This window comes from Rhinoraja longicauda, unplaced genomic scaffold (assembly GCF_053455715.1).
Source record: "Rhinoraja longicauda isolate Sanriku21f unplaced genomic scaffold, sRhiLon1.1 Scf000385, whole genome shotgun sequence".
NCBI lineage: Eukaryota > Metazoa > Chordata > Chondrichthyes > Rajiformes > Arhynchobatidae > Rhinoraja > Rhinoraja longicauda.
The window spans coordinates 76,601-96,329 of record NW_027601602.1 but is presented as its reverse complement, the minus strand read 5'-3'; the positions used below and the strand labels follow the sequence as shown (position 1 = coordinate 96,329).

The following is a 19,729-nucleotide window of genomic DNA, read 5'->3' as shown; positions in this document are numbered from 1 at the left end:
GCAAAACTCTGACTCCACAAAAAACTCAACCCAGTTTGCAAGAATGAACGGTCTCAATCCGAAACATCACCCATTCCTTCTCTCCAGTGATGCAGCTTGACCCACTGAGTTACTCCAGCATTTTGTGTCTATCTTTGGTTTAAACCAGCGTCTGCAGTTCCTCCCTACACAGGCCTCAGCTTCATAATTCATAAGTCAATCTCTGCTTTACAAGTGCCCAGTGTCTTGACCTCCACAGCCGTCTGTGGCAATGAATTCCACAGGTTCCCAGACTCCAGTGAGGTCCATGCCCTGGGACGTCTGCTTTAAGTAACATACTGCTGAGGTGTTGCACCTTGGAGCCAACCATTTGTTTGGACTTCTCCTCACTACAAGGTCAAAGTCTCCATTGCATTGTATTTTTCATTGAAATTAATTAGCACTGTGCACAAAAGCATGAAATGATCCAGCTCCAAGCAAGCTATCATTCACAATAGACAGTAGACAATAGGTGCAGGAGTAGGCCATTCGGCCCATTGAGCCAGCACCGCCATGATAATGGCTGATCATCCACAATCAGTACCCCGTTCTTGCATTCTCCCAATATCCCTTGACTCCGCTATCATTAAGAGCTCTATCTAACTCTCTCTTTTCCTCATCTCCTTTTTAAATGGCCTACCCCTTATTCTTAAACCTTGGCCCCTGGTTCAGGACTCCTCCAACATCGGGAACTTATCGAATGATCTTATCGAAACATATAAGATTATTAAGGGGTTGGACACATTAGAGGCAGGAAACATGTTCCCAATGTTGGGGGAGTCCAGAACAAGGGGCCACAGTTTAAGAATAAGGGGTAGGCCATTTAGAACGGAGATGAGGAAAAAAAAATTCAGTCAGAGTTGTAAATCTGTGGAATTCTCTGCCTCAGAAGGCAGTGGAGGCCAATTCTCTGAATGCATTCAAGAGAGAGCTAGATAGAGCTCTTAAGGATAGTGGAGTCAGGGGGTATGGGGAAAAGACAGGAATGGGGTACTGATTGAGAATGATCAGCCATGATCATATTGAATGGTGGTGCTGGTTCGAAGGGCCGAATGGCCTACTCCTGCACCTATTGTCTATTGTCTAACATGTTTCCTGCCTCTAGCGTGTCCAATCCCTTCAATAAGATCCCCTCTCATCGTTCAGCGTATACAAGCCCAGTCGCTCCAGTCTTTCAACATACGATAGTCCCGCCATTCCTGGAATTAACCTTGTGAACCTACGCTGCACTCCCTCAATAGTAAGAATGTCCTTCCTCAAATTTGGAGACCAAAACAGCCCACAATACTTCAGATGTGGTCTCACTAGGGCCCTGTACAACTGCAGAAGGACCTCTTTGCTCCTATACTCAACTCCTCTTGTTATGAAGGCCAACATTCCATTAGCTTTCGTCACTGCCTGCTGTATCTGCATGCTTACTTTCAGTGACTGATGCACTGGGACACCCAGATCTCATTGTACTTCCTCTTTTCCTAATTTGACACCATTCAGATAATAGTCTGCCTTCCTGTTCTTACCACCAAAGTGGATAACCTCACATTTATCCACATTAAACTGCATCTGCCATGCATCTGCCCACTTACACAACCTGTCCAAGTCACCCTGCATTCTCATAGCATCCTCCTCACAGTTCACACTGCCATCCAGCTTTGTGTCATCTGCAAATTTGCTAATGTTACTTTTAATCCTTCATCTAGTCATTAATGTATATTGTAAATAGCTGCGGTCCCGGCACCGAGCCTTGCGGTACCCCACTAGTCACTGCCTGTCATTCTGAAAGGGACCCATTTATCCCTACTCTTTGTTTCCTGTCTGCCAACCAATTTTCTATCCATGTCAGTACCCTACCCCCAAAACCATGTGTAATTTTGCCACTAATCTAGGCGGGACCTTATCAAAGGCTTTCTGAAACTCCAGGTATACCACATCCGGCTCTCCCCTGTCAATTTTCCATGTTATTCCACTTTTTAAGAAAGGAGGGAGAGAAAATTGGAAATTATAGGCCAGTTAGTCTGCCATCAGTAGTGGGGAAGATGCTGGAGTCAATTATAAAAGAAGAAATTGCAGAACATTTGGATAGCAGTAACAGGATCGTTCCGAGTCAGCACGGATTTACGAAGGGGAAATCATGCTTGACTAACAGGACACACAAAATACATTTCAACATGAACATCCACCACAGTGACTCCTCCACATTCCTCACTGTGATGGAAGGGGACAAAACGTTCAACCTCTCCCTTCTTTGTCCTCCCGCGGTCGGGGCCTCTAACCTTCTGTTGACAATAGACAATAGACAATAGGTGCAGAAGTAGGCCATTCGGCCCTTCGAGTCAGCACCACCATTCAATGTGATCATGGCTGATCATTCTCAATCAGTACCCCGTTCCTTCCTTCTCCCCATACCCCCTGACTCCGCTATCCTTAAGAGCTCTATCCAGCTCTCTCTTGAATGCATTCAGAGACTTGGCCTCCACTGCCTTCTGCGGCAGAGAATTCCACAGATTCACAACTCTCTGACTGAAAAAGTATTTCCTCATCTCCATTCAAAATGGCCTACCCCTTATTCCTAAACTGTGGCCCCTTGTTCCGGACTCCCCCAACATTGGGAACATGTTTCCTGCCTCTAACATGTCCAACCCCTTAATAATCTTATAAGTTTCGATAAGATCTCCTCTCATCCTTCTAAATTCCAGTGTATACAAGCCTAGTCGCTCCAGTCTTTCAACATACGACAGTCCTGCCATTCCGGGAATTAACCTAGTAAACCTACGCTGCACGCCCTCAATAGCAAGAATATCCTTCCTCAAATTTGGAGACCAAAACTGCATACTCCTGCATTGGGGGGAATCTCAGCTCCCCCGCACCGGCCGGCGATCTACCCCGGGTCGGGGCCAGTCGAACGTCGTGCGGCTTTTGGAGCTCCAGACTCTCGGTCTCAACCCAAGACTGTGAGCTCCGCGATGTTAAAGTCCACAGGCCACGGTTGGAGCGTCAATCTCAGGCAAGGGATCACACGCTCAGATGTTAAGTCCACGGCCCCGCGGTGGGCTCAAAGTCAGTTCCGGGCAAGGCCGCCAGCTCCATGATGTTAGGTCGCAGAGCGACCGGAGATACGATCCTTAAAACAATCGCATCTCCGGCAAGGTAAGAGATTGAAAAAAAGTTTCCCCCAACCTCCCCGCCCACCCCCCCCCCCCCCCCCCCCCCCCAGCCCACCCCCCACATAAAACAAACCAGAGAACATTAACACAGACTATTAAAACTTGCCAAAAAAAATTTTTTTAAGTTTGAAAAGGGCAGACAGACTGTGGGCGAGGCATCCATCGTGTGTCGCCCCCTGGTGGCATATACTGATCAGGATCATCTGTGAATCTGGCTCTTTTAAAAAAAATTACAAATACATTATTCCAAAAACAAAACCAACATACAAAGTGGTAATGTGATCAGATCTAAAGCCGCCTGTATCGGCAGTCTACAAAAACAACAAATATCAAATTAAAACCCCGCCATCTTTGTCAACAATACATTCAGCCTCCCGCGGCGACCAGCGTTCACGGAAGGCCTCCAGAGTGCCCGTGGACACTGCGTGTGCGTGTTCCCTCTCCAGGGACACGCGGGCACGGACGTAAGCCCGGAACAGGGGTAGGTAGCCGACCTCTGTGAGGCCGTCGACTACCCGCTGCCTGGACCTGCGGATGGCCATCTTGGCCAGGCCCAGGAGCAGACCGACAGGGAGACCCCCTCCTCCCTCCTGACCCTCCCCCCTCTGTACCGGGTGCCCAAAAATTAAAAGCGTAGGGCTAAAATTGAGCCAGAACTTGAGGAGCAGCCCCTTCAGATACTGGAACAGGGGCTGTAACCTCACGCACTCTGTATACAAATGGTACACGGTCTCCTCCTCACCGCAGAAGCGACAGGCGGCAGACGAGACCGTGAACCGGCTCAAGTACCTGTTACAGGCCACAGCCTTATGCAACACTCTCCACCCCAGGTCCCCGATGTAAAGCGGGACGACCCCCTTATAGAGAGACCTCCACTGGGGACCGCTCCCGCCATCAGGTGGTAACACTGACCGCCAGGGTGTGTCCGGACGGAAGACGAGAGCGGGGAAGTGGAGAGTGTGCAGGAGCAGCCTGTACAAGACGCGCCTCTCCGCGTCACGGAACGGCACGCTGGGCATCTGGGAAAGGCGGCTCATATTGTGTAGGGTCGGCTCTCGGGAAGGGACCCGGGCCGTGGGCCCGATGAGCAATTCCGACGGAGCGGGGGTAAGCCCAATCGGAATCGCTCCACGCACACGCCTCTCCTCGACACCCACCGTGACAGGGTGAGGACCGGCCCCCCTCACAACCACAGCACGCCCCTCCCCCCGAGGGGCAGCGCCCTGGCTGAAGGTGACCAAATTCCTGGCTCTCAGGAGATCACGGTAAAAACCGGGCAACTCCCGCCTAGCGCGCTGACACATGCCCGCTACCGGGAGCCGTGATCCCTCCTGGAGGCAGCGCCCCCGGCAGAAAAAGGTACGTGGCCAGCGAGTGCCATCTGGGAGGGCAATCGGAGTACACGTACCTCTGCAAGGTCCTGAGTCGGAGGGCTGCCACCTGAGTGCGGACGCAGACCAGCGCCTGACCGCCCTCCTCCAACGGGAGACTCAGAACCCCAGCAGAGACCCAGTGGTTCCTCTCACCCCAGAAGAAGTTAACTAACCTCCTCTGTATCATGGCGATGAAACGAGAGGACGGGACCAGAGTGGCCAGCCGGTACCACAGCAGAGAGGCCACCAGCTGGTTTATGACCACAGCCCTACCCCGATATGATAACACACCAAGGAGGCCTGACCAGCGCCCCACACGGGCGACCACCTTCGCCTCCAGCTCCTGCCAATTCGCCGGCCAAGCCCCCTCAGTGGGACTCAGGTAGATCCCCAGATAGAGGAGGTGCGTGGTGCTCCACGCAAACACTGCCATCTCCTCGGGCAGGGAGTCCACCTGCCACTTACCCACCAAGAGACCAGCACACTTCCCCCAGTTGATCCTGGCGGAGGATGCGGCTGAGAACACCCGCTGGCACTCACGCATCCTCCGCAGGTCAACAGGGTCGGTGAACATTAGTAGCACATCGTCGGCGTAGGCCGAGAGAACCACCTCCACCCCCGGCCCCGGCAAAGCCAAACCTGCCAGCCGCCTCCGTAGGAGGCACAGGAATGGCTCCACGCAGAGGGAACAAAGCTGGCCGGACATGGGGCATCCCTGACGAACCCCCCTCCCAAAGTGAATGGGAGCCAACAAAGAGCCATTGATCTTGACCAGGCACTCTGCAGCAGTGCCCAAGAAGGTAGTCGTGCTCCACCCTGTCGAACGCCTTCTCCTGGTCGAGGGAGAGGAAGGCGACTGACTGAGCAGCCCCCTGGGACAGGTAGATCAGGTCCCGGACCAGGTGTGAATCTGGCTCTGGGAGTTGTTCCTGGGTCAGATACGCGCAGTGGAAATGTTTCAACGGGACGTTCCCCCTTTGGAAAATCCTGGCAGATCCCAGGACCAGGTCTACTCTCCACCGTATACATTCACCACACCTCTCTGCTGTTTATTGTGTCATCTCAGGGGATTGAAATAGAAAAGTTCCAGTGTTGATGTTTGAACTTTGTGTGAAACACTTACTGGGAACAAAATGATGTGGAGTAGTATTTCTTCATTTAACTAATATCCTGGTGGGTTCGTACAGAACCTTGTAGTTTATGTTCCACAGTGCAGTAGTAAATGCAACAAATTGTGCTTTCTTAATAACACTGTCTGCAAAAGATCTTATTGTATCATCTTCCCTCTCCCCAATCCCAATGGTTCAATGGTGCTTTTATTGTCACATGTATGAAGTGCTAACACAATTTTTTATCTTACAAACAGTCCAGTAGATAGTTGCTGTACCCCCGATTAGCAAATGGTTTACTGAGTCCGCATGGAAGATGCGCCATGTTTTGGTGCCATTTTGCTGCATTTGGCGCCATTTTGAAAGCCCACGCTGCAGTTCTTGGAAGCGGTGCCTGTTGCAGGCAAGGCCCAGGCTGTTTCGGGCCTCCACCCATCTCCTTCCTTGTACATCACATTCCTTTCCCACCTCACCTCCCTGACTGAACATACTTCCAAGCAACTGCTTACGGTTGATGAGTTAAAGTGTTAATGACCAAGGGTGAGGTGGGGACGTAAACACATTGTCGGTCTTCAGAGTACAGAACAAGCTGTCACCAAATGCCTCTGGAGCAGGTGGAGGTTGAGAGGAGGTTATGACTGGAGGGAGGGGGATGGAGGACGTGCTGTAGTGGGTGGGGAAATAGGTTTGTTGGCCTGGACGGACTGTCATTATTATTTAACATCTCCATTGTTCATCTGCCAGCAGATGATACGAAGCTGGGCACGAGGAATATTTTCTACAGACAACTTTTAAAAATGTTAAAGATTTAATAGGAATCTGAGGGGTAACTTTTTCACACAAAGGGTGGTGGGTGCATGGAACAAGCTGCCAGAGAAGGTAGCTGAGGACAGGGACTGTCACAATCTTTAAGAAACAATTAGACAGGTACATGGATAGGATAGGTTTGGAGGGATCTGGGCCAAACACAGACAGGACTAGTGTAGATGGGACATGTTGGCCGAAGTGGCAAGTTTCCACACGGTATCACTCTGACTGGATCTGTTTCTGTCAGAAACTGAGTTTCTTCAGAAGATTTAGTTGCTAACTCTGTTTTTCGTCACTTCTTTACAGCTGCAATCAACAGGTCAAGGTTTGGAGACCTGACCACCTACCACACCATCTTCTTGCTCACCATCCTTGGAGCCATGGCCCTCTTGGTGCTTGTGCTGCTGTGCTTGCTTCTCTATTACTGCAGGTAAACCCACCATTGAGTGAATTGATTAATTTTCTTTACAAGTGGTGTCATGTTTCTATTCCTCATCTGTGTCGTCGTCGTCCCCCCCCCCCACATCCCACCCCACATTACCTGTCTCTCAGCAATCACTGGGTCCCTGTAATACAGCAGAGTGGGACATGTTGGGCTAAGGATTATCTCCATGACAATTTAACTCTTTGGACAAAGGTTTAAGGTGAAGGGGAAAGATTTAATAGGAATCTGAGGGGGTAACCTTTTCAAATAAAGGGTGGAATAAGCTGCCAAAGGAGGTAGTTGAGACAGGGACTGTCGCAACGCTTAAGAGACAATTAGACAGGTACATGGATAGGACAGGTTCAAAGGGACATGGGCCAAATGCAGGCAGGTGGGACTAGTGTAGATTAGACATGTTGGTCGGTGTGGGCAGGTTTGGTAGAAGGGCCTGTTTCCACACTGTATGACAATGACTCTATGACTTCTGGACCTCCTTGAGTTTTTGCTGGGTTATGGGCATCACTGATGAGGCCAGCATTTATCGACCATTGCCTTGGTGGGAAGCTGACCCCTTGGAAATCTCACAGTGCTGTTGAAGAGAGAATACCAGGAATTGGACCCGAGTTCTCTTACATCTTTATCCTTCCCAGCAGCAGTGGTGAGGTGGGCAGCCAGGTTGGAGGGGGTATGTGGGGGGGGGGGGGGGGTAGAGTGAAGTGGGCAGCCAGGCTGGAGGGGGTATGTGGGGGGGGGGTGGGTAGAGTGAGGTAGGCAGCCAGGCTGGAGGGGTATGGCGGGGGGGGGGGGGTAGAGTGAGGTGGGTGGTGAGTGGTTGGCGGGGGGGGGGGGAGAGTGAGATGGGCAGCCATGCTGGAGAGGGTATGGCGGGGGGGGGGGAGAGTGAGATGGGCAGCCATGCTGGAGAGGGTATGGCGGGGGGGGGGGGTAGAGTGAAGTGGGCAGCCATGCTGGAGGGGGTATGGCGGGGGGGGGGGGTAGAGTGAAGTGGGCAGCCATGCTGGAGGGGGTATGGCGGGGGGGGGGGGGTAGAGTGAAGTGGGCAGCCATGCTGGAGAGGGTATGGCGGGGGGGGGTAGAGTGAGGTAGGCAGCCATGCTGGAGGGGGTATGTGGGGGGGGTAGAGTGAGGTAGGCAGCCATGCTGGAGGGGGTATGGCGGGGGGGGGGGGAGAGTGAGATGGGCAGCCATGCTGGAGAGGGTATGGCGGGGGGGGGGGGGGGTAGAGTGAAGTGGGCAGCCATGCTGGAGAGGGTATGGCGGGGGGGGGGGTAGAGTGAAGTGGGCAGCCATGCTGGAGAGGGTATGGCGGGGGGGGGGGTAGAGTGAGGTAGGTGGTGAGTGGTTGGCACGGTTGGGTGGTGGGAGTTTGGGGTTGGTTTCTGCTACTGGTGCCTGTGCTCAGGTGGGTGTAGAGGCACGCAAGCTCATGAAGGAGGGAACTGGTGCATCTACAGCCCGTGTGGCCGGGTCCCTGAGGAAGAGTAGATGTATAAATAGAGGGCCTTCTCCGAGCAAGATCCCCAGAGCCAGCCCATGACCCGATGGGGGAACTCCCTTCAAGCTGAGCTTCTGTCAAGCGAGCAACACCTTAAAAACTTACAGAAACAAGGAACTGCAGATGCTGGTTTACACAGAAGCATACGGTGTCTGGACAAACTCAGCAGGTCAGGCAGCATCTGTGGAGAACATGGATAGGTGACGTTTCACAGAGTGCTGGAGTAACTCAGCGGGTCAGGCAGCTTCTGTGGAGAACATGGATAGGTGATGTTTCACAGAGTGCTGGAGTAACTCAGCGGGTCAGGCAGCATCTGTGGAGACATGGATAGGTGGCATTTTGACAATTGAGGTGGGGGCCATTCTGAATGGTCTTGGAGCGGTTCAGAGTGCAAATGGCAAGCGTGCATCAGAACGATTGATTGAAAGATACAGCATGAAAACAGACCGTTCGGCCCACTGATTCCATACTGGCTGCACTGGTTCTGTGTTATCCCACATTCTCATCCGGTCCCTACACACTGCAGGCAATTTACAAAGGTGATTAACCTACAAGCCCCATACGCCTTTGGGATGTGGGAGGAAACCGGAGCACCTGAAGGAAAGCCACGTGGTCACAGGAGGAACGTGCAAACACCAGACAGACCGCACCCGAGGTCAGGATTAAACCCGGGTCTGTGGTGCTGTGAGGCACTACTGTCATTGCTGCACACCGACGGTAGAAAGTTGCCAACTGGTGCAATGATTCATGACAGGATGTCAAATCCATGCTGGAGTGCAGAGCAGCATAGAAGTTTGGAGCTTAATTGAGTTTTTTTGTCGAGATGACAAAGATGATCATTGAAGGTAGAAGAGTAGAAGCTGTTGATGTAAATAAAGTCCCTTGTGAGAGGCTGGTCCAGAAGATTTGGATGCATGGGGACTTTGTTGTTTGGATTCAGAAATGCTTACTCATAAATACAGAGGGTGGTGGTGGAAGGGAGTTATTCTGCAGGAGGTATGCGACACTGGAGTGCTGCAGGAATCTGTGTGTTGGGCCTCTGCTGCTTGTGATGTGCAGAAACCACTTGGGCATAAATGTAGATGGTTCCTAAGTTTGCTAACAACACAAAAATTGTTGGAACTGCAGACTGTGAGGAAGACTGTCAAAGTATACGGCTTTCCTGGCATTCTCTCTTCAGCAGCACTGTGAGATGTCCAGGGATCATCTTCCCACCAAGGCAATGGTCAATAAATGCTGGCCTCGTCAGTGATGCCCATACAGAGGGTGGTTGGTGTTTGAGTTTAGTTTATTGTCATGTGCACCAAGATACAGTGAAAAACTTCTGTTGAGTGCTAACCAGTCAGCAGAAAGAGTACAAATGATTACAATCGAGCTATCCACAGTGTACACACACATGATCAAGGGAATAACGTTTAATGCAAGATATAGTCCAGTAAAGTCCGAACAAAGATAGTCCTAGGGTCTCCAATGAGGTAGGTAGCAGCTCCGGACTGCTCTCTGGTTGTGGTAGGATGGTTCCATTGCCAGATTACAGCCGGGAATAAACTGTCCATGAATCTGGAGGTGTGCGTTTTCACACCTGTTCCCCTCTTACCTGATGGGAGAGGTGAGGAGAGGGAGTGGCCAGATTGCGACTCGTTCTTGATTATGCTGGTGTATGGAATGAACTGCCACAGCAGGTAATTGAGGCAGGGACTATTGCAGCATTTACGAACCAATTAGACAAGTACATAGATGGGCAGGTTTAGAGGGATACTAGACCAAGTGGACCCGTTGGGCCCAAACCTCTCCTGCATTGGTGCAGCACCCCCTCCTCCCCTCCCTGCCTCCCCTCTCCCCCCATGCCCCCCTCTCCCTCCCTCCCTCCCCCCTCGCCCACTCACCCCATCCCTCCCCCCTCCACTCCCCTCTCACCTCCCCCTCCCACCAACCCCCCTCCCTCCTCCCCCTCCCCCTCCCCCTCCTCTTCCCCTTCCATTCCCCCCCATTCCATCCCCTCAACCCCCCTTATCCCCCTTCCTCCTCCCTCCCTACACCCCCCCTTCCCCTCCTCTCCCTTACCCTCCCCCTTCCCCCACCACTCCAACCCCCCTTATCCCCCCTCCTCCTTCCCCCCTCCTCCCTCCCTCCCCCTCCCCCCCCCCCATCCCTCCCTAGGAGTTAGATTTAAACTTTAAATTGTGAATTACTTTAAAAATATGACACCGATTTCAATGAAACTTCTTCCATTAGCACCAAAGGGACGACGGTGAGTAAGGTGGGCCTAACATTGTCACACGATCATGTACTGTTTTGACTGCAGTTCAGGAACAAACAAACAAACAAACGAGAATTTTGGTTTATAGATGGCCAAACACAGGCAGGTAGGACTAGTATAAATGGGACATGTTGGTCGTTGTGAGAAAGTTAGGCCAAAGAGCCTGTATCCATGCTGTATGACTCTATGATTCTAAGAAAGGTCTCAACCCGAAACCTTGCCAATGTCCTCCAGAGATGCTGCCTGACCCGCTGAGTTACTCCAGCACTCTGTGTCTTTTTGTAAACCAACATCTGCAGTTTCTTGTGTCAACATTGTACAATTGGAATTGTCAGTGTGAAGTCGATCAGAAATCTTCTGTGACACCAGGGAACAGTGAAATGTGCTCCAGTTCCTGCATTGCTAACTGAGTGGTCTTACATTAGCTTCATGTACAACTCATTTAGAGGGTTTCACAAAAGCACGTCGCAAGCCCAGTGAATTGTGAGAGATGGAAGCACCAGTAGATGGCGTTCTGAGCTTGGAGCCTCTCTCAGCCTCCGGCTCACACTGCCTCTGCTGGTCAGTACTCACACTGCGTGGGAGAACGGAACAACAGGATTCGAACATCTACATACTAAAACTCTCGTTTGTTTGTTTGTTTGTTCCTGAACTACAGCCAAAACGGTACACGATAGTGTAACAATTTTAGGCCCACCTTACTCTCCGTCGTCCCTTTGGTGTTAATGGAAGAAGTTTCATTGAAATCGGTGTTATATTTTTACAGTTATTCACATTTTAAAGTTTAAATCTATCTCCTAGAGAGGGAGGGAGGGAGGGAGGGAGGATGGGAGGGAGGCGGGAGGAGGGAGGATAAGGGGGGGTTGAGGGGGATGGAGTGGGGGGAGGGGGAGGAGGGGAGGGGGGGGTGAGGGGGCGGGAGGGGGAGAGTGGATGGGTGCAGGAGAGGGTGCTGCACCAATGCAGGAGAGGTTTGGGCCCAACGGGTCCACTTGGTCTAGTCTCCTTTAAACTTTTCCCCTCTCACCTTGTTGCAATGCCCTATCGTGTTGGACATTTCCACCCTGGAACAAAGCCCTGACTGTCCACCCTGTCTATGCCTCTCACAATGTTATACACTTCTATCAAGTCTCCCCTCATCCTCCAACATTCCAGGGGAAACAATCCAAGTTTATCCAAAGATAGACACCAGAGAATAGGTGACGCGGGTCGAGACCCTTCTTCAATCTGAGAGTTGGGGAGAGGGAACAGAGAGATGCAAAGGTTCAGAGAACAAATGAATGAAAGACAGAGCAACGATGATCAGGGAAAGGTGGAGGTGGGAGGAAACTGGAGCACCCGGAGGAAGCCCACATGGTCACAGGGAGAACATGGAACTCAACACAGCCAGAGCCCGAGGTCAGGATCAAACCCGAGTCTCTGGTGCTGGGAGGCAGCAGCACCACCCGCTGCATCACTGTGCTGATCATATTTTCTTCTGGTATATCAGATAGGAGTTTCCTCTCGGGCAGTTTCATGGAATCATTAGCACTACAGTAGGAGTGCGTACACTACGGGAGCGAGAGACCTCCAGATATTGCATCCATCCATATTTCCATTTGGCAGAGGAGGCCATTTAGCCCAGTGTGGGCATGCCAGATCTCAGAGCAATCGCATTCCTCCACTGACATCCCTGCAACCTAATCCCTCTGGCAACATGCCCACGCACTCCCCTCATCCTCCCACTCAAGGGGCAAGTAACAGAGGCCATTACCCTACCGACCCACACATCCTTGGGACGAGGGAAGACACCAGGACACTGTGTAAATGTGGTGACAGGCAGAACATGCAAACTCCAAAAGGCAGTGCTCTGGATTGAACCTGCGTGTACAGTATGAGATGGATACTGGATTTATGCCAATGATATGTGCTGTGTTACAGAGGCCTCACGGCACCAGAGACCCAGGTTCGATCCTGACCTGGGGCGCTGTCTGTGTGGAGTTTGCATGTTCTCCCTATGACTGCATGGATCTCCTCCGGGTGCTCTGGTTTCCTCCCACATTCCAAAGACGTGCAGATTTGTTGATTAATAGGCCTGTGAATTGCCCCCAGTGTGTAGGGAGTGGATGCGAATGTGGGAGAACATAGAACTAGTGTGATCAGGTGATTGGCGTCCACTCGGTAGGCCTGTTCCTACATTGTATCTCTAAACTAAATTAAATAAACCAATGGTGTAATCATACGCCGCTGGTAAAGATATAACCGGACCTCACTGCTTGCAAAATGAATCTAGAGGCAGCACAGTTGCTGCCTTACTGGGCCTGATACCCGGGTTCAATCCTGACCACAGGTGATGACTGTACATTTCCCTGTGGAGAACGTACAAACTCCAACTCCAACACAACACAAACGACTTTAAGAACAGTGATAAATGCTCCTCTCCCACATTCCCAGCCATGCAGAATCACTGGGGAAGGTGAGACCTGGACAAGCTGAGCTGGTTGCACCTGAACTGTGTAGGAAAAAAACTGCAGATGCTGGTTAAAATCGGAGGTAGACACAAAATGCTGGAGTAACTCAGTGGGTCAGGCAGCATCTCGGGGGAGAAGGAATGGGTGACGTTCCAGCATTTTGTGTCTACCTGCACCTGAACTGGAGTAAGTTCAAGATTGCTGTGGGGGTTTGTTAGCGCTTTTTGGAGAGAGGTTAATGAACTTGTCTGGGGAATGAGCCACAGGTCAGGACGATAATAGTGGGTGAGGAATAGACAAAGAAGCTGGAAAACTAATGTCAATCCTAGCGGACGAGCCTGCTTAGATGACAAACACACTGGAGGGAAGCAGAGCTGGAGTGTTATTGTTACACAATGCGTCTGACAGGTTGGGTGGTGGAACTGAAGCCAATGATTAGCAAATGGGAATGTGAAGTTGTTGCTGTCACAGAGATAGTCATAGAGTCACAGAGTGATACAGCGTGGAAACAGGCCCTTCAGCCCAACTTGCCCACACCGGCCAACATGTACCAGCTACACTAGTCCCACCTGCCAGCATTTGGTCCATGTCCCTCCAAACCTGTCCAATCCATGTAAAACCTGTCCAATCCATGTAGATGTGGTTGAAAGTTCAAACTCATTTAGTAAGACTTTATAATATAACACTTCTCAAGCCAAGTATTGAGCTTGAAAAGATTGGCAAAGTTGTCACCAGGGTCACTGGGGCAGTTTTTGGCAAAACCAGTGCAGACTCTTGACTGAGTATAAAGTTCTAACTCATTTAGAACTATCTTTATAATGTAACACTTCTAAAGCCAAATATTGACTTTGAAACGACCTGCAATACATTTGAAAGCTGGCACCTGGATCAGGTAGTTTTCATGTGGACATGTGGTGACTTGAAGCAGGTAGTAATTCTACTAACAGTGTTTTTTAATTCAATAGGCGAAGATGTCTAAAACCGCGGCAACAGCACAGAAAATTGCAGATTGCTTCCACTTTGGACAACTCCAAGAAGGACCAGGCCACCTCCATGTCTCACATCAACTTGATCAGTACCAGCCACCTGGAGTCAGTGTCCTCCAACGGGGACATGGACATTCACACGCCCATCCTCAAGTCTGCCTTCAGTACATCTCGAGAGTTTGAGAGCTCTCGGGAAGAGTTCTTCAAACAGATTCCGTATAGGGATTCAGGTCCAAAGACGAGGCACCTCAGCAAGGCATCCACTGACACTTTGGCCCACAGAGGGAATTCCAAGGAAGACTACCACAGGACGGTGGAGAGCTTTCCGTTGAAGGTTGCCAGGTCCATTGATGCTTCAGGAGAGCTGGAGCCGCCTCTAATGGATGACTACAGACGCAGCTATACCTCGATGGTCTCACAGCAGCCAACAGATGAAAAGGGCAGAGAGATTCAGGCTCGGCGCATTTTGGCTGAAAGTAAACTTTGTGCAAATGATCCACCCTCACCTTCTCCACTGCCACCACCTTTCGAATCTCTCGGCCACAAAATGGATAAGCCTTCGGAATACATGATGTCTCAATCTGTTGACCATCTGGCCAGGCCTACAACCCTGTCCCAGCCCGGTCAACTCATCTTCTGCGGATCTATCGATCACATGAAAGACAACATGTACAGGAATGTCATGCCTACTCTGGTCATTCCCGCCCATTATGTGGGATTGACTTCCGATTATCCTTGCATGGAGCCGTCAGCGAGCGGCGCGATGGAACAGCTGGAGATGAAAGGGATGCAGATGGGAGTGCCATTGTCCCATCAGCCTGGAGCTCAGCAGTATCAACATCAAGGCCAACAGGCGACCCCTCAGTCAGACGGTGGAGAAGACAAACCATGGGGCCCCCATTCCTCTTCCATGAGTGGCCCAATGGCAGTATTACTGAACGAGTCAGCTATGGCACAGATGAATGGGGAACTGCAGGCGTTGACCGAGAAGAAGTTCCTGGAGCTGGGGGTGAAGCCTCAGCACCCCAGGGCCTGGTTTGTGTCGTTGGATGGCAGATCCAACGCTCACGTTCGGCACTCCTACATCGACCTGCAGACCGGGGAGAGGATCAGCAGCAACGACGCCAGCCTGGATTCTGGAGTGGACGTGAACGAGACCAAGCTAGGGAGGAAGCCCAAGGAGGAGCGGGAGAGGCACGCTCCCGGGAACACGGCCTACAGCAAACTGGTCTACGTGGAGGACAATGAGCAGAGCAGCAGTGAAAGCAGAACAGCGATGTGCTCCCCAGAGGACAACTCGCTGACTCCTCTACTAGAGGAGAGCTCTGAACACAGGGAGACTGTTAATCGAGAGCACAGCAGAGGCAACAGCATGAGGAGCAGCAGCGAGACCCGCCGGGATTCCACCACCAGCCCAGAGGAGGAGATGCAGGACCAGTCTGAAGGGGCCGACGACCAAGGGGAGAACAAAAAGAGCCCTTGGCAGAAGAGAGAGGAACGCCCACTGATGGTGTTCAACCTGAAGTGAACAGCGCACTTGACTTCTCCAAGACCTTGAATCAAATCTTCACAAGTTTTTTGAAAACGCATCAGCATCCCGTGAGAAAACCTGAGCACAAACAACGGAAATCGATGAAGTCTAAAGCAACAAAACCCAACATGCCTCTTGTATTAGGGCCCCAGACCAAGGAAGCAGCAAACCCATTCTCCCTGAATTTGTGCAACTCTATATCGCTAAGCTGAAACAATGGTTAAAAAGGAGGGAAGGATCTCAGTGATGCAACTGTAGGCCTTCTGTCAGGGCAGATCGAACAAGCGTTCATGTTGTCTTTAGAACTTATAGCTGAGTTTTTGTTAAAAAAAAAGTCATTGTGGTACCAACCCACACAATAAACTCACTGAATTTGTTTTTCCTGAGGAAGATGAAAAGACTATATAAAGGTTCAGTCCTTTTTGTTATTTTAATTGGAACAACCCTACCAAATGAAGCATTTTCATGCTTGAGGATCAGTCATTTTACATGTCAGGACTTTTTTGAATAGAGGCTTTTTTGGAAGGTAGATTTTCTTTTCCTTTTTGTGTATCGTGCTTTCTTTAACTTGACCCTAGACCATCTCCAGTAGCAGACCATTCAGATCAGGTCCAGGACTCTCCAAGTGCCTTCTTTATGTCTAAGTTGTGCAAAAAAAACGGAGGGAAAGCAACTCTTACTGACTGCACTGATGTAAAGTGGAGAGTGGTGATCGGGAGCCTAAAGTTAGGAAGTCAAAGATTTTTATACTTATTTTGTGATGTTTAATATGTGCAGAAACAGCTAAAGAAATGTTTCCCCATTGCCAATGTGATTTTTCCTGGACTCTGGTCAATATACCAGGTAGGAAAAACTAATCTGTATACAGTTAGTTCACAACAGCGTTTAATACATAAGTTGCATCTGAATTGATTGCTTAATCAACATTGGAGGTGAAAGATGAGAAGGAGATGTACTAATGATGCATTTGTAGATCTTTTGAGTAGATCAGCTAATGTACATGACGACTGGACACGCTGCAGCGATCCTAGGTGTAAGGTGGAGTGGCCAGTTCACGGTGTGGAAGGTGTGGGATGTGTGAGAAAAGTGTATCCATTTGTCCTGAAGATATGGGTGGGACAGTGATGGAGGGGAGGGGGATTGGGTCAGTGCCTTGAAAATGGGCAGCCGCCTATTTATTGTCCTCGTGGTATATGTGGGGGTCCATGGAGACATGATGCTGAGATCCATGAAGATCATGGCATTGATCTATGGAGACATGATGGTGAGATCCATGAAGATCATGGCATTGGTCTATGGAGACATGATAGTGAGATCCATGAAGATCATGACATTGGTCTATGGAGAGGAGGATCCTTAGACTGAGGACGGACCCATTTCATATGTAGACGCAAGGAACTGCAGATGCTGGTTCACAGAAAAGGACATAAAGTGCTGGAGTAACTGAAGAGGGTGACAGCATCTTAGGTGATGGGTCCCAGCCCAAAAAGTCACCTATCCATATTCTCCAGAGATGCTGCCTGACCCACTAGAGTTATTCCGTGTCATGTGTAGTTTGGGATGATACAATATTACTAGGACAGTATCTACCATTTTCTGAATGCAGCTTGTTGGAGCAAGTCAAAGGATGAACAAGGGAGTGAGTAAATGTTTTGAAGAGTATCCCATCATGAGGGTTCTTGACTGGTTTGTCCCAGACCATTGCTGCTGTGCGATGTGCTCACTGCCCTCGACCCACACAGCTCCCCCACCTCTTGGTATCGGGGTTGTCTACGCCTACATGGGAAACCAAATTCAAGTTGCATCCTGCTGTCCCAATGTAGGTGTGACCAGGTCAGGTGTCCACACAGGTCTGCCAACTAGACACACTGTACCACAGTCATGGTAGGTAACACACTTGCTCCTCCATTGTATTATCATTTCAGGATAAATGATTTTATTTGCTTCAACGTATGAATTAGTTGTTAAATCAACTGAACTGAATGGTAAAAGACAATTTTACTTCTTTTGAATCCCTTCAGTTTGACATCTACAAGTACTATATACTTCTGAAGATGACTGATTTGTAGTTGAAAACAAAATGAAATATTTAATTTGGGTTTTCCAAACAAGTATTTATTTCTTCCTATCTGGCCATTGCCAGCAAGGTCAGCATTTAACACGTGTTCCAAAGTGTTGTTTAAAAGGGGTGATGAGTTCGTTGCCTTTCTAAACCACTGGAGTCCGTGTTGTGAAGATATTGCTACTGTGCTTTTGATTCAGTCCCATGATTTTATTTCCAGGAGGGATCAGCTTTGTACTTCCCAGTTGAGTTGTAAAGCCATCGTCAAACAACTGGGAAGCTGGCCCTTCAGCCCAACTTGGCCAAGCTCACCAAGATGCCACATCTACACAAGATGCCCCAAACCTGCCCACGTTTGGCCCATATCTCTCTAAACCTTTCCTGTCCATGTATCTGTCCAAGTATATTTTAAATGTTGCAGTGGTAGATGCCTCTGGCAGCTCATTCCCTATACCCACCAGGAAAAGGTTGCCCTTTAGGTTCCTATCAAATCATTCTCTTCTCGCCTTAAACTGATGTCCTCTGGTTCTTGATTCTCCTACTGGGTGAGAGACCCTGTGTATCAACACTATCTATTCCCCACACGATCTCATCATTCATCATTCTCCTATGCTCCAAGATGGGAAGTCCAAGCCTGCCCAGCCTCCCCTGTAGCTCAGGCCCTCGACCCCTGGCAACATCCTCGTTCCTCCAGCACTCTGTGCTCTGCTCTGTGCAGTGAGCTCCCTCCCCACTTCAGCTTGTGTGTGACCCTGTGTTGTAACTCAATTTAGCAATAGTCAGCTGCAGGAAATAGTTCTGACATATTTGCTTTCTTTTTATGGATCAAGTATTTCCTATTGAATAACTGGATATAGAGTATCAGCACATATTGCATATTGGTAGATGTGGGTTTAAACCCAGTTCAGGGCACTGGGGAGGGGGTGGGTGGGTGGGGGTGGGGGGGATATTCCATCTGAATATATCCAGTAACTTTAGCTGCAGTTTGCAGGACATACTACAATTGAACCCAAGTCAAACATCCCATGGAAGAGACAGAGAGTACAAACTTTACTCCAATATCTAAACAGCTTCCACCCCACCTGCAGACACAAAGAACTGCAGATGCTGGTTTATACCAAAGATAGGCACAGAGTGCTGGAGTAACTCAGCGGGTCAGGCAGCATCTCTGGAGAAAAAGGATGGCTGACATTTCAGGTCAGGACTGAAGAGATCTGAAGAAGGGAGAAGGGTCCAGACCGGAAAGGTCAATAGACAATAGACAATAGACAATAGGTGCAGGAGGAGGCCATTCAGCCCTTCGAGCCAGCACCGCCATTCAATGCGATCATGGCTGATCACTCTCAATCAGTACCCCGTTCCTGCCTTCTCCCCATACCCCCTCACTCCGCTATCCTCAAGAGCTCTATCCAGCTCTCTCTTGAAAGCATCCAACGAACTGGCCTCCACTGCCTTCTGAGGCAGAGAATTCCACACCTTCACCACTCTCTGACTGAAAAAATTCTTCCTCATCTCCGTTCTAAATGGCCTACCCCTTATTCTTAAACTGTGGCCCCTTGTTCTGGACTTCCCCCAACATTGGGAACATGTTTCCTGACTCTAATGTGTCCAATCCCCTAATTATCTTATATGTTTCAATAAGATCCCCCCTCATCCTTCTAAATTCCAGTGTATACAAGCCCAATCGCTCCAGCCTTTCAACATAATCGCTCCAGCCTTTCACCAATCCTTTTTCTCAGAGATGCTGCCTGACCAACTAAGTCCCTCCAGCACTGTGTGTCTATACCCGACCTGGGATGCAGGTAGTGATAGGATAGAAATGTTGGTTCAGGATCGGTATCCCAGAAATCGAACTATAAAAATCGGAAAAAAGAATTGTAAGGCATTTCATGCAATATGTGGAATTGATCGTGAGATTACAGCACTTCACACAAAAAAATTGAGCACATCTCTGATTTATTTTCTACATATTAGCTGAAGTAATATGAAGATATATTTCTCAAATATGCACTCCCACTACTGGATTGGAGCC

General features: G+C 49.8%; 1 protein-coding gene across 1 annotated transcript; it reads left to right on the top strand.

The window, feature by feature from the left end:
- Positions 1–4,176: 4,176 nt before the first annotated feature.
- Positions 4,177–18,600, top strand: LOC144590906 (protein FAM171A2-like). The gene is made up of 3 exons (XM_078395269.1): positions 4,177–4,286; positions 6,775–6,898; positions 14,084–18,600. Exons 2-3 carry the CDS (start codon positions 6,849–6,851, stop codon positions 15,630–15,632), a joined length of 1,599 nt encoding a protein of 532 aa, XP_078251395.1. The 5' UTR covers positions 4,177–4,286; positions 6,775–6,848; the 3' UTR covers positions 15,633–18,600.
- The last annotated feature ends 1,129 nt before the right edge of the window (positions 18,601–19,729 follow it).